The sequence below is a fragment of the Populus alba genome, chromosome 19 (assembly GCF_005239225.2).
Source record: "Populus alba chromosome 19, ASM523922v2, whole genome shotgun sequence".
NCBI classification, from domain to species: Eukaryota; Viridiplantae; Streptophyta; class Magnoliopsida; order Malpighiales; family Salicaceae; genus Populus; species Populus alba.
Window position 1 is genome coordinate 16,893,054 of NC_133302.1, and position 23,845 is coordinate 16,916,898.

At 34.8% G+C, this 23,845-nt stretch overlaps 2 protein-coding genes across 4 annotated transcripts; both read left to right on the forward strand.

Moving 5' to 3' along the window:
- The first annotated feature begins 1,035 nt into the window (after window positions 1-1,035).
- On the forward strand, window positions 1,036-22,738 carry LOC118027818 (disease resistance-like protein DSC1). 3 transcript variants are annotated; one of them, XM_035031307.2, is made up of 7 exons: window positions 1,036-1,325; window positions 1,668-2,218; window positions 2,565-3,651; window positions 3,762-4,061; window positions 4,159-5,616; window positions 5,705-6,361; window positions 6,455-7,174. In XM_035031307.2, exons 2-7 carry the CDS (start codon window positions 1,740-1,742, stop codon window positions 7,001-7,003), a joined length of 4,530 nt encoding a protein of 1,509 aa, XP_034887198.2. In that variant the 5' UTR covers window positions 1,036-1,325; window positions 1,668-1,739; the 3' UTR covers window positions 7,004-7,174. The 3 variants fall into 3 exon arrangements, with proteins under 3 accessions (XP_034887198.2, XP_073263099.1, XP_034887204.1); XM_035031313.2 differs by lacking the exons at window positions 1,036-1,325; window positions 1,668-2,218; window positions 2,565-3,651; ... (2 more) ...; window positions 5,705-6,361; window positions 6,455-7,174 and adding exons at window positions 15,970-16,108; window positions 16,409-16,959; window positions 17,387-18,476; ... (2 more) ...; window positions 21,157-21,765; window positions 21,847-22,738; XM_073406998.1 differs by lacking the exons at window positions 1,036-1,325; window positions 2,565-3,651; window positions 3,762-4,061; ... (1 more) ...; window positions 5,705-6,361; window positions 6,455-7,174 and adding exons at window positions 17,387-18,476; window positions 18,586-18,930; window positions 19,613-21,067; window positions 21,157-21,765; window positions 21,847-22,738 and having other exon boundaries at window positions 1,590-2,218.
- Window positions 9,720-12,427, forward strand: LOC118027824 (disease resistance-like protein DSC1). Its single transcript, XM_073406999.1, has 3 exons — window positions 9,720-10,829; window positions 10,968-11,267; window positions 11,348-12,427. The coding sequence occupies exons 1-3, from the start codon at window positions 10,203-10,205 to the stop codon at window positions 12,254-12,256; spliced, it is 1,836 nt and encodes a 611-aa protein (XP_073263100.1). The 5' UTR covers window positions 9,720-10,202; the 3' UTR covers window positions 12,257-12,427.
- Window positions 22,739-23,845: the final 1,107 nt, after the last annotated feature.

The following is a 23,845-nucleotide window of genomic DNA, read 5'->3' on the forward strand; positions in this document are numbered from 1 at the left end:
TAAGGTGGTGAGTTTTGAAAAAAAAACAAAAAACAAAAAAGGAATGCTTTTGCAACGATGGACCAAACTAAAAGGATAAAGCTTCGTCTTCTAAATAATTGGGCGTCATGACCGACCCATTTATCCGAATTAATTAATTAATAATTTATTAATTAATTAAACCCATGATGACTTGACTTCTGAAATCCCAGAATCAATTACTATAACTTCTCTTTTATCTTTTATCAGCCTATGATAAATGCCCAAAGTCATAAAAATAAAAAAAAAATGGGCAATTTCTTTAGTATGTTCAAGCAAAAAACATAAATGGACATAATTCAAACTAAATATTTCTTTAATCTTCAAATTTGGTTATTTAAGTTATAATTATTTGAAATCAATAAAATTGAAATTGGCTTTCCCAAACCGAGAATTAACCAAGAGATTAAACAATTAAGGGACTAAAATAAAAACAGGACATGAACTTCCCCTAACCATATAAATCAATCCCTAATCTTGACAAAAAAACTAAATATTTTTTTAAACTTTAAATTTGGTTATTTAAATTATAATTTTTTAAAATCAATAAAATTAAATTTTGCATTTCCAAATCAAGAATTAACCAAGAGATTAAACGACACATCAAGAATTTCATGTGTATGCATGAAAAACAAATAACCAAGATCAATCATAAAGCAAAGCAATGTTAAGGGATTAATTACTTTTTTCTTTAGGAAAATAAGAATTAAATTAAATTATAAAACTAGATGATACATGTTATTTAATAGAATTACCAGCTGAAATGAACATTATTTTATCATCAATTATAAAATATATTTTTTTGTAAAGTTTTATTTTTAATAGTTTTTTACTTCAGTATTACTTCGTTAATCTAAATATAAAAAAAATGGTAGGCAACTGACTAGTTAACTTTAAAAAACAAAAATACGTTAGGAAGACCCTAACAAATTACGTTAGGAAGCCCATCCATTGGAAACTAAAAAAGAAAAAAGAAAAAAAAAATCATAGGCCATTGCAGGGTACCGTTGCCATTGGCAAGTCCATTGGGCGACGTATTTGGTATTGACCCCAAAGTCTTCTCACTTGCACCTGTTTCTTGATCAATAATTGGTATTGACTCCTAAGTCTTCTCACTTTCACATATTTCTTGATCAAACCATCTTTCATTTAGATAACGATGAGATTAGATTGTCTGTAAGAATTTACTTGATGGAGTAGCAGAAGGCAATAGACAAGAAAAATCATCTCTCATCATCAACAATAATCAGCTTCTTTGTATTGTTTGCTGATGGAAAACACAAGTCAACTGTTCTTATGATCTGTTGGTAAGTCTTTCTGGTTCATGCGTCTTCTTTATTTAAGATTATATATACGAGTTTGATAAGTTTGTTTCATGAACGTATTAATTCTTCCATCTGTAATTCTTTTTGCTCAGCTAGTGACTGTTCTTGCGATGAAAGTAATAGCAAGCTAGCATTGGTATATAGCAAGTGACAAGTGATCAAATTAAGATTGATCATATCAAATTAAGCTAGTATATATCAATCGTTAAGAGTTTGAGGAATTTTCTGATAAATATAAGGTGTGTGGGTTCTTGTACTATTAGACTTCAATTTCTCTTAACGAATGTTCAGCTGTTGAAGTGGGTGCTCTTTGTATGTCTTTAGGAGAAAAAGGAGAGCACTTATTGATTTCGATTCTTAGTGATTGAGGAAGACACGATCTTGTAACTGTCTGATATGGCATCTTCATCTGCTGTTGCTCATAAATGGAAGTATGATGTGTTCCTTAGTTTTAGAGGCAAGGATACGCGCAATAATTTTACCAGCCATCTCTATGATGCTTTGTGTCGTAAGAAAATCAAGACTTTCATTGATGATGGGCTTGAAAGAGGAGAAGAAATTACCCCTGCCCTTCTGAAAACGATTGAAGAATCAAGAATTTCTGTAGTAATTTTCTCCCAGAACTATGCATCTTCTCCGTGGTGTGTGGATGAACTGGTGAAAATACTTGAATGCAAAGAGACTTATGGGCAGATTGTTTTACCGATCTTCTATCATGTAGACCCATCTGATGTTGATGAACAGACTGGGAGTTTTGGAAATGCATTTGCTGAGCTTGAAAAAAATTTTAAGGGGAAGATGGACAAGGTGCCAAGGTGGAGGGATGACTTGAGAAAAGCAGCCAGTATATCTGGATGGGATTCACAGGTTACTAGGTAACTATAGATTCTCATCTTCAACCTTTTTTTTTCTGGAATTATAGCAATTAAAATTTTTTGAAGTTGATAATCATATTTTTGGATTCAGAAGCATATGTTTTGAGCTTTATAATATGTTATGACTTCTAAATGCTACCAAATGAGCAGTTTAAAGTATAGTTTTTCCATGCATCTGTAAATTTCGAAAAAGAATTACTTGCAAGTGAGTGGGATTAGATTTCACACGCATGTAGTGTGATAATGTATGGCAATTGGAATCCATCACAAAAGTTCCAACCTCAAGAAAAGATTGTTTTTCATTGGGGTACTATTTGATATATCTGTTCGTCCTTCATGTTGGCAGGCCTGAGTCGAGACTCGTGGAACAAATTGTGCATCATATTTTGAAGAAATTGAATTATGCATCCTCAAGTGATTTGAAGGGCCTGGTTGGAATGGATTCACGTATGAAGCAAATCGAAGCCTTATTATGCACACAGTTACCGGAGGTTTGTTTTGTAGGAATTTGGGGCATGGGTGGTACTGGTAAGACAACCATTGCTGGAGAGATTTTCAACAAGATCGCAAGGGAATATGAAGGTCACTATTTTCTTGCAAATGTGAGGGAATCAGAAAAGAATGGAGGATTATTTCGTATGCGAGATGAACTTTTCTCTAAAATAACAGAGGAAGAAAATCTACATATTCGCACTCCACGTATTGGACACCCTTTCATTAAAGACAGGATCTGCCGTAAAAAGATTCTGATTGTTTTCGATGATGTGAATGATGTAGATCAAATTGAAATGTTACTTGGAGGATGTGATTTTGGTCCTGGAAGTAGAATTATCCTAACATCTAGAGATAAACAGGTCCTTAAGAAATATGCAGACAAAATATTTGAGGTTGAGGGACTGAATTACCGGGAAGCCCTTCATCTCTTTAGTTTGCATGCATTTAAGGATAATCAGCCCCCATACAATTATATGGAGCTGTCTATGAGGGCAATAAATTACGCTAAAGGGAATCCATTAGCTCTTAAAGTCTTAGGTTCCCTTCTATTTGGCAAAACGAAAAAAGAATGGGAAAGTGAATTGAACAAGGATGAAAAACTAACTCGGCAAAAAGTTCATAGTGTGTTGAGAATAAGTTATGAAGCACTTGATAGTGAAGAGAAGAGTATATTTCTCGACATTGCATGTTTCTTTAGAGGGCATCGAGTTGATTTTGTAAGGCGGATACTAGATGGCTGCGGTTTCAAAACAGATATTGGATTTAGTGTTCTCATTGACAGGTGTCTCATTAAAATTTCAGATGACAAGGTTGAAATGCATGATCTTTTGCAAGAAATGGCCCATGAAGTTGTTCGAAAAGAATCTCTTAACGAGCTAGGAGGACAAAGCAGATTGTGGAGTCCTAAAGATGTATATCAAGTGTTGACCGATAATCTGGTGAGATTCATATACGCGAAAGTTTTCCTTTTCATATGCAATGCAATATGGTTGTGCTAGTAAGTTTAAAATCTTACTTAAAACTTTGTTTCTCCTTAACTGGTTTTCAGGGAACTGGAAAAGTTGAAGGGATATTCTTGGATGTTTCAAAAATAAGAGAAATTGAGCTGAGTTCTACAGCCTTGGAAAGGATGTATAAACTTAGACTTCTAAAAATTTATAATTCTGAAGCTGGAGCTAAATGCAGAGTGCACCTTCCTCATGGCCTCGATTCTCTTTCTGAAGAGTTGAGGTACCTCCATTGGGATGGATACCCTTTGACATCTTTGCCTTGCAATTTTCTTCCACAGAACCTTGTTGAGCTTAACCTTTCATTTAGCAAGGTTAAGCAACTGTGGAGAGGAGACCAGGTATTCTAAACTAACTCCATGCATGCATAGTTCTTTCTTTGAAATTTATTGTGGTATGCACGTGTAATTTCTTTCTGTTGATTTTATTTTGCTTCAGAATCTCGTCAATTTAAAAGATGTCAACCTCAGCAATTGCGAGCACATAACTTTCATGCCAGACCTTTCAAAGGCGAGAAACCTTGAGAGATTGAATCTTCAATTATGTACAAGTTTAGTTAACTTTCCTTCTTCTGTTCAGCATCTGGACAAGCTTGTTGATTTAGATTTGAGAGGCTGCAAAAGACTAATCAATCTTCCCAGTAAAATTAATTCAAGTTGTCTGGAGACTCTGAACCTTTCTGGTTGTGCAAATCTCAAGAAGTGTCCACAAACTGCAAGGAAACTGACATATTTAAATTTAAATGAGACTGCTATTGAGGAGCTTCCCCAATCAATTGGGGAACTCAGTGGACTTGTTGCGTTGAATTTGAAGAACTGCAACCTCCTGGTGAATCTTCCAGAAAACATGTATTTGTTGACATGTCTTCTAATTGCTGACTTCTCTGGCTGCTCTTCTATCAGCAGGCTTCCCGACTTTTCGAGGAATATAAGATACTTGTACTTGAATGGAACTGCAATAGAAGAACTGCCATCTTCAATTGGTGATCTAAGGAAACTCATTTACTTAGTTCTAGTTGGCTGCAACAGGCTAAAGAATCTGCCGAGTGCGGTTTCTAAGTTGGTATGTCTTAAAAAACTTGATCTTTCTGGTTGCTCAAGTATCATGGAGTTTCCAAAGGTTTCAAATAATTTAAAGGAGTTGTATTTAAATGGGACAGCAATACGAGAGATTCCCTCCTCAATAGAATGTTTGTCTGATCTTGCTGAGTTGCACCTAAGAAACTGCAAACAATTTGAGATTCTTCCAAGCAACATCTGCAAGTTGAGAAACCTGGAGAGGCTTAATCTCTCAGGTTGCGTCCAATTTCGGAATTTTCCAGAAGTTTTGGAGCCGATGGTATGTTTGAGATATCTCTATTTAGAACAGACAAGCATAACAGAGTTGCCTTCACCGATTGGAAATCTGATGGGACTTGCCTGCTTGGAAGTGGGAAACTGCAAATATCTAAAAGACATCGAATGTTTTGTGGACTTGCAATTGCCCGAGAGATGCGTGGATTTAGATTCTTTGCGTAAGCTAAATCTAGATGGTTGCAGTCTATCAGAAGTGCCGGACAGTCTTGGTCGTTTTTCTTCACTAGAAGTGTTAGAACTAAGTGGAAACAATTTTCAAACTATACCTATAAGCATCAATAAACTCTTTGAGTTGCAATATCTAGGATTAAGGAATTGCATGAGACTTGAAACATTACCGGAGCTTCCACCACGGCTATCAAAGTTGGATGCAGACAATTGCGAGAGGTTGCATTATCTAGTATCAAGCTCATCAACTGTAGTTGAGGGGAATATTTTTGAATTCATTTTCACTAATTGCTCGAGATCGCGTTGGTTCAATCAAATCTTGGCGTACTCATTATTGAAATTTCAACTTTACACCAAAAGGTTATACCATCAGGTTTGTTTCTCAAACCTCTGATATACATCTTTTTTTCTCTATTTGCCACCTTTCATTTAAAAAAGATCTATTTGAGTTGTGTTTACAGCTGCCCGATGTTCCAGAAGGGGCATGTAGTTTCTGCCTCCCTGCAGATGCGACTCCAGAGTGGTTTAGCCATCAAAGTTGGGGATCTACAGTAACATTCCAGCTATCTTCACATTGGGCTAATAGCCATTTCTTGGGTTTCTCTCTTTGTGCTGTCATTGCATTTCGTTCTGTTAGCCATGGTTTGCAAGTTAAATGCACATATCACTTCCGCAATGAGCACGGTGATAGCCATGATCTCTATTGTTATCTCCATGGTTGGTATGATGAGAAGCGAATCGTCTCAGGACACATATTGGTGGGGTTTGATCCCTGTGTAGTTGCTAAAAAAGATTTTATGTTTAGTAAATACAGTGAGGTCTCTGTTGAGTTCCAACCGGAAGATATAAATGGCACTCTCTTAGCATTAAATGTTTGTAAAGTATATGAGTGTGGGGTTCGTCTACTGTATGAAGATGCGATACATCCCTTTGATTTGATCATGCCAAGCTCCTCTCGTTTTCATCCTCTGGATCGAGATGGATTGGAAGCAAGGTTCCAAGCCAAGAGAGCAAGGTTCCAAGCCAATAGAGGGGAGGATTCTTCTATCATGCGTAGGACGTATGATTTATTGGATTTTCAACTTTATCCCAGAAGGTTCATATTACCATGTGATGTGGTATGTTTCTCAAACCTCTGACATGCTTTTTTCTTTCCTTCTATATTTGCAATGTCTTATTTTAAAAAGATGCTATTTGAATTGTGTTAACAGGATGAGGACGAGTTTGATGGAGCATCGATATCTAGTTTCTACCTTCTTGGAGATGTGAGTCCGGAGTGGTTTAGTCATCAAAGTTGGGGATCTACAGTAACATTACAGCTATCTTCATATCGTGATAGCAGCGAGTTCTTGGGTTTCTGTCTTTGCGCTGTTATTGCATCTTATTCTTTCGACTTTGAGTTGACAGTTAAATGCACATATCATTTCCGCAATGAGCACGGTGATAGCCATGATCTCTATTGCTATCTTCATGAGGAGTTTGGTAATAGGACCATCTACTCAGATCTCATATTTGTGGGATTTGATCGCTGTTTGGTTGCCAAAAAAAAGGATATGTTTAGTGAATACAGTGAGGTCTCAATTGAACTCCAACCAGTAAGAAGGATAGTAAGAAGGCATAGTAATTTCGATTTCTTACAATTAGATCGTTGTCAAGTGGTTGAGTGTGGGGTTCGTCTATTGCATGCCAATGATGGATTGGAAGGAATGTTCCAAGCCAGGAGAGCAAGGTTCCAAGCCGATGCCATGATATGGTTTTGACGATGTTACTCTCCCGATAAAAAAGAGAAGGCATAATTAATATGACACTTGGGTTTCACGGTAGAAATAATTTAATAATTATTTTGATAAGGATGTAGAGGTGTGAATTGCTGTCCAATCCAAGAAAATTTGAATGTAACAATTGGGTTATTCTTTTATTTTTTTTTATCAGTGATGTATTCTTCTTTCTCTTTTGCAAAATTTGACAAAATCCAAACTTGATGGATGAAATGGAGAGCATATCTTTTAGAGACAACTTTAATATATTATTATTCTGTTATGATAGTTAAAATTTAGTCTTCCTAGTTTAGCAAAGCTAATTATTTTTTATTTAAGTTATTTGGTAATTAAGTTATTTGGTAATGAAACACACCTTGTTTTCTTATATTTGTTTTTGGATCCTATGTACTTAAATTTTTATTTTTTTAAAATTAAAAAAGATATGAAATTAATAAATAAGATTGTGTTATTTATAGATTTAAAATTATAAAGATTAAATAATTATATTTTAATATGAAAACAACTTTTTATTTTCTTGCAAGCATTTTTTAGTAATCTCAAGATTCCAAACATATAGGGCGCGAATGGTTCCGTGTTCCGTGGATGCCTATACCTCCACCGTCGGATTCTCCTTTTCTTTAGGGTTCTGCTCATCAAAGGGCAAATTGATGGTTCCTTTCCATCATTTTCTCTCTCTTTAGCTTCGAGTCTTTTTATTAATGGTTGAATGACTTAATCAGAAACTAAATCATGAAATAAAAAAATAATTTTGATTATAAAACTGTAATACATATCCACGACAATTTAATCTGAATATCAATATAACTCGATCTAGTTCAAATAAATAATTGTTTTTTTAATATTATTTTTTAAAAAATTATTTTTATATCACCATGTCAAAACAATTTAAAAATAAAAAAATAATTTAAAAAAAATAAAAAACTTAATTTTTTTTAAAATTTTAAAATACAAGTTTTTTTAGCTCATCTTTTAATGGTTATATATATATATTTTTTGATATTCTTATATTGACTGCATTCACAATCACACATATAAGTTTTTAATAGTTGCTTTTGAGATTTGAAAGAAACTTGGATATACGACAATTCATTATCGTTATTTTGATTATTAATTATTATCTCAAGTTTATCTTTGATGCTTTAAATTAAGAAAATCAATTAATAATATAATTTTATAATTATAATATTAAATTTGGCTCTAGATTATATTAAATTAAATAATTTGTTGAGATATTAATAGTGTGAAAGTTTTAGTTAAGAGAGAGACTAATGACATTTGATATTTTTTTTCAGATTTTAAAAAATATTTTTGAGCCATATATATTTTAACAAATGATAATATTGTTTTTGAATGATCTGAAAATAATAAGATACATTAAAAAAAAATTAAATTTTATACAAATTATTTTAATTTTTTTAAAAAGAAATGTCTCCTTCGCCAGTAAACTACTTGGCCAATAGTTAGGAATTGTCTTCCCTTTTAGCTTTGGTATCCATTTTCCATGGAAAAGATCATCTTGTGACGTTCTCGATCTCTTGTTGGAAACAAGAATCAGTGTTGTTTTTCTTCTATGGTTTCTTGGCTGACTGAAACATCAAACAAGAAAGTTGCTGCCGAACCCCTCTTCCTGTCTTTCCTGTATCCACTCTGTAAGTCCAAACTCTTTGCTTCTTTCCACTTTGTAGTATTCAAATTGATGCTACCGTTAGTTTTAATTATCAACTCTCTCTGGGTTAATTGATTGAGATTGCATGTTTATTTGATAAATGAAGCGTACTGTAAAGCTCCAAGTCTCACGATTTGCCTTTGAGTTTAGCTGAATGAAAGATTTATTTGCTGAGATTTAAGTAAAAAAGTTATGTTCTTATCAAATTATTGAGCATAAGCCTACATTTGAGCATGGTTTCTAACTTTCTAGTCCATTAACAAGCCGCATGTATTCCCATTTTGTCGGCATTTTGGGGTGGAAGGATCTGGCGATTTTTTTGTGAAGAAATTTTTGAATCCTTGATATTTGTAAGGTGGGTTTCAGCGTTTAGTGTTTAATGAGTTTAGTGATTTGTCCTTCTCTTAAAATTCTCGACTGTTGTTTAGTGTTATCGACTGTGATTTATATCCTTAATTTTTCTTTACTAGGTGAAAAGAGAGCATCAATGAACTTTTAATTTCAAGTGATTTTCTGCACAAGCTAGTGAATGTCGGATATGGCATCGTTTTCTGCAACTGCTCAACAATGGAAGTATGATGGATTCCTCAGTTTTAGAGGAAAGGATACTCGTGACAATTTTACCAGCCATCTCTATGATGCCTTATGTCGTAAACAAATCAAGACTTTCATAGATAATGATCTTGAAAGGGGTGAAGAAATTGAACCTATACTGTTGAGAACAATTGAAGATTCAAGAATTTCAGTAGTGATATCCTCAAAAAACTATGCATCTTCTCCGTGGTGTGTGGATGAACCGGTGAAGATACTAGAATGCAAGAGAACATGTGGGCAGATTGTTTTACCAGGTTTTTTTTTTATCATGTAGACCCATCTGATGTAGATGAACAGAGAGGGAGTTTTGGAAATGCATTTGCTAAACTTGAAAGAAATTTTAAATGGAAGATGGACAAGGTTTCAAGCTGGAGAGCTGACTTGACAAATGCGGCCATTATTTCTGGATGGGATTCACAGGTCACTAGGTAACCTTTTCTCTCTATTCTATACCATTTGCAGGTTTCACTTGAATACATGAATATAAGTATTATTTGTGCCATTTTTAGCATGCCCGTTTCCTAATATAGCTAAAATTATGCATAATGCTAAAAAGGCTGATTTCCAATGGGTATGGAACTAGCTAAGGGTTGGAAAATAAATAAGAACAATAAAGTTCCCTTTGCACTTTTAAGATTTTCGAAAGAATGCAAGTTTCTTTATTTTTAGCTGCCTTGGAAATGATGGGGTTACTGTTCCACATTAAATTTCAAAACACTAATTAGACAAAAGGGCTAGATGTTTATGGACACGGTAATAGAATCTGCCATTGTTCTTTACTAATAAAAGTTTTTTAAGAATCAACACTAATTAGACAAAAGGGCTAGATGTTTATGGACACGGCACAAAAAAGTCTTAACTGTTCTAGATGATGTGAGTGATGTAGAACCATTGGAATGTTTAATTGAAAGGCATGATATGTTTGGTCCAGGAAGTAGAATTCTTGTAACGTTCAGAGATAGACCAGTGCTTAAGAATGTGGCTGATGAAATATATGAGGTCAAGGAATTAAATTGCAGTGAAGCTTGTCAACTCTTCATTTTGTCTGTCTTCAAAGGAAACCACATTCCAAAAGATTATATGGGCCTATCAATCAGGGCAGTAAATTATGCTAAAGGAAAGCCATTGGATCTTAAAGTTTTGGGTTCCTTCCTATTTGACCTAAGGAAAGAGGACTGGGAAAATGCATTGAATAAACTTGAAAGAAATCCTCAGCTGAAAATTTATAATATGTTGAAAGTAAGTTTTGATGCACTTGGGGATGAAGAGAAGAACATATTTCTTGATATTGCGTGTTTCTTTAAAGGGAAGCAAATTGATTATGTGAAGAGAATACTTGATGGTTGTGGTTTCTCAACAAATATTGGAGTTTTTTTTCTTGCTGAAAGGTGCCTCGTTACTATTTCAAATGGAAAGCTTGAAATGCATGATCTGGTGCAAGAAATGGCTTTTGAAATTGTCCGACAAGAATCCATAAAAGAACTGGGAAAACGTAGTAGGTTATGGAGTCCTAGGGATGTCAATCAAATTTTGACAAAAAATCTGGTGAGTGTCATGTATGTGAATGCTTAATTTCTTTCTTTTCTTGTTTCTTTTTTGATATTTGGTCTATGAAGTTTGAAAGTATTCACATATGACCATGGATTTGTGTTACTTATCATGCTTTATTTTTTTCATCTTTAGGGAACTGAAAAGGTTGAAGGGATATTCTTTGACACCTCTAAAATAAAAGAAATCAAGTTAAGCTCTAAAGCTTTTGCGCGGATGTATAATCTTAGATTGCGCAAAATTTATAATTCTGAAGTTGGAAAGAACTGTAAAGTGTACCTTCCTAATGGTCTCAAATCACTTTCTGATGAGTTGAGGTATCTCCATTGGGATGGATACCCTCTGAAATATTTGCCATCCAATTTTCATCTAGAGAACCTTGTTGAACTTAACCTTTCACACAGCAAGGTTCGAGAACTTTGGAAGGGGGACCAGGTATGGTTTAGTCACTACACATGTAATCTTTCTCCTCTTTCAAATGAATTTTTTTTGTTATCAATACAATGATGGTGCAGAATCTTGTGAATTTAACAGAGGTCAACCTTAGTAATTGTGAGCATCTAACTACAATTCCAGACCTATCAAAGGCTAAAAATCTTGAGAGATTGAATCTTCAATTTTGTACAACTCTGAAAGTGGTTCCCTCATCTATTCAATTTCTAGAGAAGCTTGTTGATTTGGATCTGAGAAGCTGCACAAGCCTTTTGAGTCTTCCAAGAATCATTAAATCGAAATATCTCAAGGCTCTTAACCTCTCTGGCTGCTCAATTCTCAAGATGTACCCAGAGACTACGGAGCATGTGATGTATTTGAATTTCAATGAGACTGCAATCAAAGAACTTCCCCAATCTATTGGACATCTGAGTAGACTCGTTGCTTTGAATTTGAGGGACTGTAAACAACTTGGGAATCTTCCAGACAGTATTTGTTTGTTGAAGTCTATTGTTATTGTTGATGTCTCTGGCTGCTCAAATGTCACCAAGTTTCCGAGCATACCAGGGAATACAAGGTATTTATACTTGAGTGGAACTGCGGTAGAAGAATTTCCATTTTCTGTTGGTCATCTCTGGAGAATCTCTTCTTTGGATCTGTCCAACTGTAGAAGGCTCAAGAATCTTCCGAGTACCATTTATGAGTTGGCATATCTTGAGAAACTTAATCTCTCCGGCTGCTCCAATATCACAGAGTTTCCAAATGTTTCGTGTAATATAAAAGAGCTGTATCTGGATGGGACAACAATAGAAGAAATCCCATCGTCAATCGGGTGTTTTTACAAACTTGTTGAATTGCATCTACGAAACTGTACAAAATTCAAGATTCTTCCTGGGAGTATCTGCAAGTTGAATGTCTGCAAAAGCTCAACCTCTCAGGTTGCTCTCAATTTCAGAGATTCCCGGGAATTTTGGAGACAATGGAATCTTTGAGATATCTTTACTTGGGCAGGACAGGCATACAAAAATTACCCTCACCAATAAGAAATCTGAAGGGGCTTTGTTGCTTAGAATTGAGAAATTGTATATATTTGGGAGGAAAATATCTTGGTGAGTTGCGATTGCTTGAGCAGGATGTGGATTTAATGAAAATATCTTGCCAGTCGTGGGGAAATGAATTTTAGTATATGTTATTATTATTATAATTATAATATATAAATTAAATGAAAATAAAGGCGTGGGGAAAGCACGCCTTTTAGAATATTGTTAATAGTATTAATTTCTTCTTCCTTTTTTTCGGTGATTTGTTGTACTGTGGGAAAGTTTGGGAAATGATGCACAGATTCAAACAACTAACTTACTTTAAGATAATATATTTTTTGTTTATCTTAATCAACACAATATTTTTAGTTGATATTTAAAAAAAAACAAAAACATTTTATAATTATTAAAATAAATTAAAAAAAATCAAAATATTATATTCATATGTTTATTTCCTAAACTAGGCTTTCCCTCGACTTAACCTAGGGAATGTTTTTCCAGCAATGCTATGAGGGATCTAATTTTTTAAAAATTCAAAAAATTAAAATATTATAAATTTCTTTTTAGTATTGTTATTAAATATAAAAATACAATCATTTTTAAAAAAAAAATATTTAAATAATTTGTTTTAATATATATTTTATTTATCTTAACCAACACAATGTTTTTAACTGATTTTTCTGTTAAAAACAAAAATATTTTATATTTGTTAAAGTAAGTTAACAAAAAAATATCAAAATTTAATATTTATATTTTATGTGATCAAAAAATAAAAAAAAATCCTAAATGTGATAAAATTGTTTTTAGAGTACATTTAAAATTTTAATTATAAAACACGGAGTTTAATTGAATCTTCATGAATAATAATAATAATAACAACAACGGGGTGGGGGGAGGAGGGGGCACAAAAAATTCAGGCTAGCACCTAACCCTAATCTATTTATTTGTTTTGGATTAAAGAAATAAATAATATATCGTTTATCTTTATTATTATTTTTAAGTTACAAACAACATTATATGTAAAAAATAAAAAATTAAGTGTTGTCATCCACTCTCAAACCGCAACCTGTATCCTATCATGCGTGCCTCTGCCAAATACCAAGAAGAAAATTATTATAATCTAACTAAAAGTATATATTAAGATTCTTTAGCAAACCATCATAAAAAGTCTTTGTAGGGTAATATATAATCAAAATTATAAAATAATTTTTGGAAATTATAAAAGTCTTCGTAGGGTAATATTATAGTTCACTATATAGGCATTCTACTTATGATTGTTTGAATCGTTAGACAGAAACTGCAATCAATTATCTTGGTGTTTGAATGGAGGCACCACACTATATAGGATAGGCATTGTACTTACAATCAGTGAGTGGTAGTTATTGGCTGAGAGGAGGGTGATAACCATTGTAGAGAAAAGTAGGCATTCTACTTACAATTTTAAGGAATAAATTAACGAGGTCGGGCACTATAATAGAGAATTAGATGTGCATTCCTCACAGATTAATTTGATAGCTGAACCGGTCCCAATAAGTTAAATGATAAGAATAAATAAAAACTCGATAAAATCTGGTGGACCTATTGGATTGATCCATAATCCGAACGACTTAGTAAAACTTGATTGAGATTCGATTTTTTTTTTCAAATGTGTTTTTTTTTTCTAACCAGAGATCATTTTTATATATATTTTTTAGTTGATTATTAATCCTTTTCAAAGTTCATTATATAAATACTAGAAAAATATTTTATTTTTTCAATGTGTGATTTAAAACTCTTTAGTATATATACTCTATGTTCACAAAAAAAAAAATCAATGTGGAATCTAAAGCCCTTTAGTATATATATTCTATGTTTATAAGAAAAAAATTATGTTTTTTCAATGTGAGATAAAAAAATCGTTTTTGTTTAAATACTTCAACTTAAAAGGATAACATACTAACATAATATATTTTGGATAAAAAAACCTTTTAAAATAATATTTTAAACTTCATTATTTATAACATGTATAACCTATATTTATATGAATTATTTCTTAATTTTTTCATATGGAATATTAAACTTTAATTTTTTTTATTTTTTAAAGTTGATTAGAGTTGACTTGGGTCTACCCATGTAACTCAGGACTCGACTTCTTGATCAATTCAACCCCGTATCGAGTCTAATAACTATAGTAGCAATAATAGGTTGTGCATGACACCATGGTGACTTTTTGGAGTTCGTAATAATACATTGTGATGTGGGCTAATGCAAGGAATTTGCATGATACCAAGTTGAGGCGGTGACTTTGAGCGTGTCTGATTGGGTTGGCCTAAGTGGATTGGAGAGTTGTGTGCTTGGGGCAAATGGATTGGAGAGCAGTTCGGTTAAGTCAACCCAAGCTTACTAAATACTATTAACAATGAGGGCTGAATTGTAATTTTCAGGGAAGAGAGAAAAAATAATTAGAAAAAATGCATACTAGAGATACACGTCAAACCAATAGAAAAAAAATATGACGATGCTCCCAACGACACGACATAAGAATATTTTTGGGTACCAAGAGGCACCGTCTAAAGGGCTCGGACGCCTCCCACACTCCCTTAGGTGCCATACACTCTTGCTCATCTTTTTTTTATTTAGTTAAATACAAAATTTTCCCCTAACTTGATAATTACACAAAAAAAAAAAAATCATAGTGAAAATTCTAGAACACCCCTTGTCTTCATAATTAAATGTTTTTATTTAAAGGTATGTTGTTCATTTCACTATGCATTTGAATTATTTATTATTTTTTATATTTGATCAGATGTCAAATTGCTCCTTAGCTTAAATTATAATAATAAAAAAAAACCATTTTAAAAATATGAAAATACCTCTTTTATGGTTTAGATTTTCTGCTTCCAATAGTATTTTAATTGTTTTACTGTATAATTAATATACGAACAAACTTTTGTGTCCCTAGTCAATTTCAAAAAAGACAAAGGGGCCATGCAGAAAAAACTTCAATGCTTTTGAAGCCATTGCCAAATTTTTCTAGTAAAGGGTCAAAAAACATCATTGGAGTATTCCAATGAAGAGATGCAATTACATCTCTCGGGGGTTGTAACGGTGCAGTAAGTCTAAGTAGAAATAAAAAATGGTTTCATGGTGAAGTTGCAATATTTCGACCGTTAAGGTTTTTTAATCATTAATTTAATTATAATGGCAATCATGTAATATTTTTATATTTTTTGTCGATTGAGTTTTCACGGGCTCAACTTATTATGTAAAAAGTTATAAACAATATCAACAATGATATGTTGACATGTAAAGTGTCGTTTCTGAATCTATAAAGAAAAAGTGCAATCTCACATATCATCCCTTATATTAAATTATTCTAGTGGATTACACATAATGATATCGTTTTTTCGGTCACTAAAAATAATAGAAAATTATTCTAGTGGATTACAGACAGTCCATTATATTAAAAAAAGAAGAAGAAGATCTGCAAAATATCATCCCTTTATTTTTTATTTTTATTTTTATTTTTAAAAAAGCAAGCAAGGTCCCCCGAGAGATGGAGGGTGTGTGAGGGCCAGCCAGGGTCTTCTTAATTTGCCGTGTGGAAAATCATGCCATTTGATATATTCTGATGCGGCTAAGGAAATTACCACGAAATTACCACTCATAACTCTGCTAACCTTTTAACTTTAACAATTATAACATCGCTAGTAATATGAAATATTACCTCTGCTAAGCTTCAGTCCTCAGTACTTCACTCATCAGCTAACCTTTCCGATTGCTGCAATTTGATCATTAAAGTTACCTCATAAACTCCATAGAGAGGTAACCTTTGCCATTGTTGCTACTGATTCCATGCTCTTTTTTGTTTTCATGTTTTCAGCAACAATATTAATTGTTACATGACAGCAACATTAACACTATATGAGTTCGATAAGTTTGTTTCATGAACATATTAATTCTTCCATCTGTAATTCTTTTTGCTCAGCTAGTGAGTGTCCTTGCAAAGAAAGTACTAGCAAACTAGCATTGGTAGCAAGTGGCGAGTGTTCTTGCACTCTTAGATTTCAATTTCTCTTAATGAATGTTCAGCTGTTGAAGTGGGTGCTCTTTGTATGTCTTTAGGAGAAAAAGGAGAGCACTTGTTGATTTCGATTCTTAGTGATTGAGGAAGACACGATCTTGTAACTGTCTGATATGGCATCTTCATCTTCTGTTGCTCATAAATGGAAGTATGATGTGTTCCTTAGTTTTAGAGGCAAGGATACGCGCAATAATTTTACCAGCCATCTCTATGAAGCTATGCGTCGTAAGAAAATCAAGACCTTCATTGATGACGGGCTTGAAAGAGGAGAAGAAATTACCCCTGCCCTTCTGAAAACGATTGAAGAATCAAGAGCTTCTGTAGTAATTTTCTCCAAGAACTATGCATCTTCTCCGTGGTGTGTGGATGAACTGGTGAAAATACTTGAATGCAAAGAGACTTATGGGCAGATTGTTTTACCGGTCTTCTATCATGTGGACCCATCTGATGTTGATGAACAGACTGGGAGTTTTGGAAATACATTTGATGAGCTTGAAAAAAAATTTAAGGGGAAGATGGACAAGGTGCCAAGGTGGAAGGCTTCCTTGACAAAGGCAGCCAGTATATCTGGATGGGATTCACAGGTTATTAGGTAACTATAGATTCACATCTTCAACCTTTTTTTTCTGGAATTATAGCAATTAAAATTACTTGTGCATATTATAGTTTTTTTATTCTCCTGTAAATCATTTGTGCTTAGTTCATAGTACTTGTTGCTTGAAAAGGCACAAGTCTGTCCTGTTTTTTAGTGGAAAACTAACTTCCATCAACAGCCAATGGACTTGCACCTTAATGGTACAATATCGAAGGGGGAGATCTTGAGTTCAAAACCTCACCTTTGACAACATTTGCTTATAGATTTTTTATTCGACGTAAAGATACAATTAATTGAGTTAAAGATGCTTCTTTAATTTTTTGCAGTCCGGAGTCCAAACTAGTAAGAGAAGTGTTTAATGTTCGGTAAAAATGTTTAATGGTGTAGTGATTTGAGTTAAAGATGCTTCTTTCATTTTTTGCAGTCCGGAGTCCAAACTAGTAAAAGAAGTTGTGCAAACTATCTGGAAAAGGTTAAATCGTGCATCCCCATGCAAATTAAAAGGTCTGGTTGGAGTAGATTCACGCATTGAGCAAATCAACAAATTACTATCTACTTTGCCCTCAGATGTCCGCACTATAGGAATTTGGGGCATGGGTGGTATAGGCAAGACAACTATTGCGGAAGCTTTCTTCTATAGCATCTCAAGTCAATATGAAGGCTGCCACTTTCTTTCGAACATAAGGCAGGAATCAGAAAAGGGTCGATTAAATGATCTACGAGATGAACTTCTTTCTAAACTACTGGAGGAAGAAAATCTTCGCGTTGGCACACCACATATAGGTCCTACTTTCATCAGGGATAGACTCTGCCAAAAGAAAGTTCTCCTTGTTTTGGATGATGTGAATGATGTACGACAATTCCAGCATTTAATTGAAGTCCCTTTGATTGGTGCAGGGAGTGTTGTTGTTGTAACGTCAAGAGACAGGCAAGTACTTAAGAATGTAGTTGATGAAATATACGAGGTTGAGGAATTAAACTTCCACGAAGCTCTTGAACTCTTTAGCTTGAATGCTTTTAAGCGAAACCACCCCCTAGAAGCTTATATGGAGTTGTCAATCAAGGCAATAAATTATGCCAAAGGGAGCCCATTAGCTCTTCGAGTTTTGGGTTCCTTCTTATTCAACAGAGAAAGACATTTTTGGGAATCTCAATTAAATGAGATCGAAAGCTTTCCCGAGCTGAACATTTGTGACTTGCTGAGAATAGGCTTTGATGCACTGCGTGATAATAAGACGAAGAGTATATTTCTCGACATTGCATGTTTCTTTAGAGGGCATCGAGTGGATTTTGTAAAGCGGATACTAGATGGCTGCGGTTTCAAAACAGATATTGGATTTAGTGTTCTCATTGACAGGTGTCTCATTAAAATTTCAGATGACAAGGTTGAAATGCATGATCTTTTGCAAGAAATGGCGCATGAAGTTGTTCGTAAAGAATCTCTTGACGAGCTAGGAAGACAGAGCAGACTGTGGAATCCAAAAGATGCATATCATGTGTTGAGCAATAATCTGGTGAGATTTATATACCCCAAAGTTTTATCTTTCCTATGCAATGCAATATGGTTGTAGTTGTAAGTTTAAAATCTTACTTAAACTTTGCTTCTCCTTTACTGGTTTTCAGGGAACTGGAAAAGCTGAAGGGATATTCTTGGATGTTTCAAAACTAAGAACTGAAAACGTTGAAGGGATGTTCTTGGATGTTTCAGAAATAAGAGAAATAGAGTTGAGTTCTACAGCCTTCGCAAGGATGTATAATCTTAGACTGCTAAAAATTTATAATTCTGTAGCTGGAGATAAATGCACAGTGCACCTTCCTTGTGGCCTCGAGTCTCTTTCTCATGAGTTGAGGTATCTCCATTGGGATGGATACCCTTTGGCATCTTTGCCTTGCAATTTTCGTCCACAGAACCTTGTTGAACTCAACCTATCATCTAGCAAGGTTAAGCAACTGTGGAGAGGAGACCAGGTATTCTAAAATAACTCTATGCATGCATAGTTCTTGTTGGGGATTTCTCCCCCAGCGGATCGGTGGTGTTCATGATCATTGCCTAAAGGAGGCTAAGCACACTAACATAATATTTAACGTGTTTCGGCAAATCACTTATATCCACGGAAAAGATCAATATTATTAGAGATAGAGAAAGAATACAACACATGGAGGAGGATCACATCCACTCAACTCCCATATCTCATTGCTACATAGGGCAGCAGGGCTGCTGGTTGCAGCCCTTCTTTCTTTCTCTTTTCTTCTCTTTTTTGTAGCTATACTACTTGACTCTCTCTTTTTGTGCTGCATTCTTTGTGTCTATTTATAGGCTTCAATGACAGCTCCTTCTACACTTGTCAACAATGGTGGTTGCTCTTTGTCAATGGTTGGTGCACCTTCTTTTGACATTAGCAGCTACCACCAACAACCCACCATTGTAGCCTCCTTCTTTAACAATGTCAAGAGGCTATAAATGCTGCACCAGCAGCCCTCTTTGACTCTCACAAGTTGGCCTTCTTTCTTTGACAATGACAGCCATCTTCTTTTAGAGGATAGGCTGCAAATGCTGTCATATAAGTGGCAATATTCCAACAGTTCTTTCTTTGAAATTTTGTGTGGTATGCATGTGTAATTTCTTTATGTTGATTTCATTTTGCTTCAGAATCTCGGCAATTTAAAAGATGTCACCCTCAGCAATTGTGAGCACATAACTTCCCTGCCAGACCTTTCAAAGGCCAGAAACCTTGAGAGATTGAATCTTCAATTCTGTAAACGTTTGGTTAAGCTTCCTTCATCTATTCAGCATCTAGACAAACTTGTTGATTTAGATTTGAGATGCTGCAAAAGACTAATCAATCTTCCCAGTAGAATTAATTCAAGTTGTTTGGAGACTCTGAACCTTTCTGGTTGTGCAAATCTCAAGAAGTGCCCAGAGACTGCAAGGAAACTGACATATTTAAATTTAAATGAGACTGCCGTTGAAGAGCTTCCCCGATCAATCGAGGAACTCAGTGGACTTGTTACGTTGAATTTGAAGAACTGCAAACTCATGGTGAATCTTCCAGAAAACATATATTTGTTGACATCTCTTCAAATCGTCGACATCTCTGGCTGCTCATCTATCAGCAGGTTTCCTGTCTTTTCGAAGAATATTAGATACTTGTACTTGAATGGAACTGCAATAGAAGAACTGCCATATTCAATTGGTGGTCTAAGGGAACTCATTTATTTAGATCTAGCTGGCTGCAACAAGCTAAAGAATCTGCCGAGTGCGGTTTCTAAGTTGGGATGTCTTGAAAAACTTGATCTTTCCGGTTGCTCTAGTATCACAGAGTTTCCAAAGGTTTCAAGAAATATAAGGGAGCTGTATTTAGATGGGACAGCAATAAGAGAGATTCCCTCTTCAATTGAATGTTTGTGTGAACTTACTGAATTGCACTTGCGAAATTGCAAACAATTTGAGATTCTTCCAAGCAGCATCTGTAAGTTGAGAAACCTGCGAAGGCTTAATCTCTCAGGTTGCCTCCAATTTAGGGATTTTCCTGAAGTTTTGGAGCCGATGTATTGTTTGAGATATCTCTATTTAGAACAGACACGCATAACAAAGTTGCCTTCACCGATTAGAAATCTGAAGGGACTTGCCTGCTTAGAAGTGGGAAACTGCCCATTTCTAGAAGACATGGAATGTCTTGTTGACTTGCAATTGCCCGAGAGATGCGTGGATTTAGATTGTTTGCGTAAGCTAAATCTAGATGGTTGCAGTCTAGCTGAAGTTCCAGACAGTCTTGGTTGTCTATCGTCACTGGAAGTGTTAGATCTAAGTGGAAACAATTTTAGTACTATTCCTATAAGCATCAATCAACTCTTTGAGTTGCAATATCTAGGATTAAGGAATTGCAAGAGACTTGAATCATTACCGGAGCTTCCACCACGGCTATCAAAGTTGGATGTGGACAATTGCAAGAGTTTGATAACAATAACAAGCTCATCAACTGTAGTTGAGGGGAACATTTTTGAATTCACTTTCACTAATTGCTTGAGGTTGCCTGTGATCAATCAAATCTTGGAGTACTCATTATTGAAATTTCAACTTTATACCAAAAGGTTATGCCATCAGGTCTGTTTCTCAAACCTCTTATATACATTTTTCTCTCTCTATTTGCCACCTTTCATTTTAAAAAGATGCTATTTGAATTGTGTTAACAGCTGTGCGATGTTCCAGAAGGGGCATGTAGTTTCTGCCTCCCTGGAGATGTGATTCCGGAGTGGTTTAGCCATCAAAGTTGGGGGTCTACAGTAACATTCCAGCTATCTTCACATTCAGCTAATAGCGAGTTTTTGGGTTTCTCTCTTTGCGCTGTCATTGCATGTTGTTCTATCGGCCATGGTTTGCAAGTTAAATGCATATATCACTTCCGCAATGAGCACGGTGATAGCCATGATCTCTATTGCTATCTCCATGGTTGGTATGATGAGAAGCGCATCGACTTAGCACACATATTTGTGGGATTCGATCCCTGTTTGGTTGCCAAAAAAGATTATATGTTTAGTGAATACAGTGAGGTCTCGGTTGAATTCCAACCAGAAGATATAAATGGAAATCTCTTACCATTAGATCTTTGTCAAGTACACGAGTGTGGGGTCCGTCTACTGTATGTAGATGGAATACATCAGTTTGATTTGATCATGCAAGGCTACTTTCGTTATTATCCACTAGATCGAGATGGAGTGGAAGCAATGTTCCAAGCCAAGAGAGCAAGGTTCCAATGCATGAGATGGGATGATTCTTTTGTCATGAGATGGGCGTACGATCAGGTCTGTTTCTCAAACCTCTGATATACTTTTTTTCTTTTCATCGTCTCATTTTAAAAAGATGTATTTGAATTGTGTTAACAGGTGTCAAAAGGGGCATGTAGTTTCTGCCTCCCTGGAGATGTGATTCCAGACTGGTTTAGCCATCAATGGTGGGGATCTACAGTAACATTCCAGCTATTTTCACGTTGGGCTAATAGCGAGTTCTTGGGTTTTTGTCTTTGCGCTGTCGTTGCATTTGGTTCTGGCAGCCATAGTTTGCAAGTTAAATGCACATATCACTTCCGCAATGAGCAAGGTGATAGTCATGATCTCCATTACTATCTCCATGGTTGGTATGATAATAAGCGTATCGACTCAACACACATATTCGTGGGATTTGATCCCTGTCTGGTTGCCAAAGTAGATGATATATTTAATGAATACAGTGAGGTCTCAGTTGAATTCCAACCAGAAGATATGAACGGCAATCTCTTACCATTAGATCTTTGTCAAGTGGTTGAGTGTGGGGTTTGTCTACTGGATACTGATGAGATGCATAGCTCTGATTTCATCAAGAAGATAATTCACTTTGAAAGGACAATGCCAGGCTACTTTCGTTCTTATCCTCTGGATCGAGATGGATTGGAAGTAATGTTCCAAGCCAAGAGAGAAAGGTTCCAGGGCATTAGATGGGAGGATTATTCTGTCAGGCGTAGGATCGTGATGGACAACTATCTAGAATCATGGCCGGTTTAATCATGGACAACCAATCCAAGTGAGCCCCACCATGTTGGCAATAGGCAACTGATTCCTGTCACGATAGTGGCCATAAATTCGATCCACAAATTACTTCCCTCGTGAACCAGAAAAGACTAGATACTTGACCCTTGTTTCTTCATGGGTCATTTTTTCTTGCAAGCATTTTTTTTTTAATTTTAATATTGTACTTTTCAACAATATGTCTCTGCGCTTTCAAATATGTTTATTATGTATTTCCATGATATCTTTTTTTTTTAATATATCATTTTAACAAGTTATAATTAACTCTCATGTTATTTATTAGTAGTAGCTGCTACTAATATATACTAAACTGAGTTGTAATAATTTTTTGAACTCTATTTCGGATTAAGATTTCGTAAGGCCCAAAACAATCTCTCTATGGACTATGGAGCCCGTCAATTTGACAAAGAAAAGGAAAAGGAAAATGATGGAGTTGAACTGATCCCCAAAGTCTTCTCCCATCTTTTATCAAGTAAATGAAGCTTCTTCTGTTGTTCCTTCTGAATAGTTTCAGAGGCTGAGGATACCCTTGATGCGTTTCCTCTTCCAAATTCGATTTTGGCCTGCGGTAATTGAAAGCAAGAGATGGATAATGAGATCTAGAAGCACTTCCCGCTGCTATGATATTCCAAATTCAAATAGCAGAGATTGAAAGTCTTCATTGTTATGATGTTTCAAATTTCAAATAGCAGAGATTCACGAAGAAGTCTTGCACTATTTACCAGTTAGTGCTATTATTGGACTGATCTTTTGGTGGGAAATGTTCTTCATTTTAGATAATGAAAGCAACCTTCGGAGCTTGCCTATGGATTCAAAAGTAAAGAAAAAGAAATAGAAGAAAAAAGAGATTTTCTTAATTGCTTACCTTCGAAAGCAACCGAAAGCTAACATAATCTTTATCTCTGATGCTTAAACTAGGCTTTTGAAGTTTCAATGCCTCGTTGGGACAATCCCAGGATTGGTAAAGAGATTTTCGTCTCCTCTTAATTTTGAGTTTGAATCTTGAAGCTATCATCACCAAGATTCACTCTTTTAAGCACACGGTGTAGAGAGAGTATACCTTTAAGATCTTAGTAAATGATATGTTGTTTCCATGTAAATGATATGTTGTTTCCATGGACACATAAACTATTTTGAAGATATTTGTTTTTATATTTTTAAAGTGTTTTAAAAAAAATTTAAAATTTTTTAATTTTTTAATTACTTTAAATTAATATTTGATTCTCTTCTTCTAGGGATCCCTTTCCTATCCTACCTGGGAGTGAGCATTTTCGTTTCGGTTCAGTTTTTGTATAAAAAAGTAACCAAAATAAAATTTTGA

Excerpts from the sequence above, each read along its gene's own strand:
- LOC118027824 (XM_073406999.1), top strand. The coding sequence starts at position 10,203 with ATGTTTGGTCCAGGAAGTAGAATTCTTGTAACGTTCAGAGATAGACCA. Across the intron at positions 10,830-10,967 it reads AAATTTTGACAAAAAATCTG|GGAACTGAAAAGGTTGAAGG; the intron begins GTGAGTGTCATG and ends TTTCATCTTTAG. Across the intron at positions 11,268-11,347 it reads AACTTTGGAAGGGGGACCAG|AATCTTGTGAATTTAACAGA; the intron begins GTATGGTTTAGT and ends ATGATGGTGCAG.
- LOC118027818 (XM_073406998.1), top strand. The coding sequence starts at position 1,740 with ATGGCATCTTCATCTGCTGTTGCTCATAAATGGAAGTATGATGTGTTC. Across the intron at positions 18,477-18,585 it reads ATGTGTTGAGCAATAATCTG|GGAACTGGAAAAGCTGAAGG; the intron begins GTGAGATTTATA and ends ACTGGTTTTCAG. Across the intron at positions 18,931-19,612 it reads AACTGTGGAGAGGAGACCAG|AATCTCGGCAATTTAAAAGA; the intron begins GTATTCTAAAAT and ends ATTTTGCTTCAG.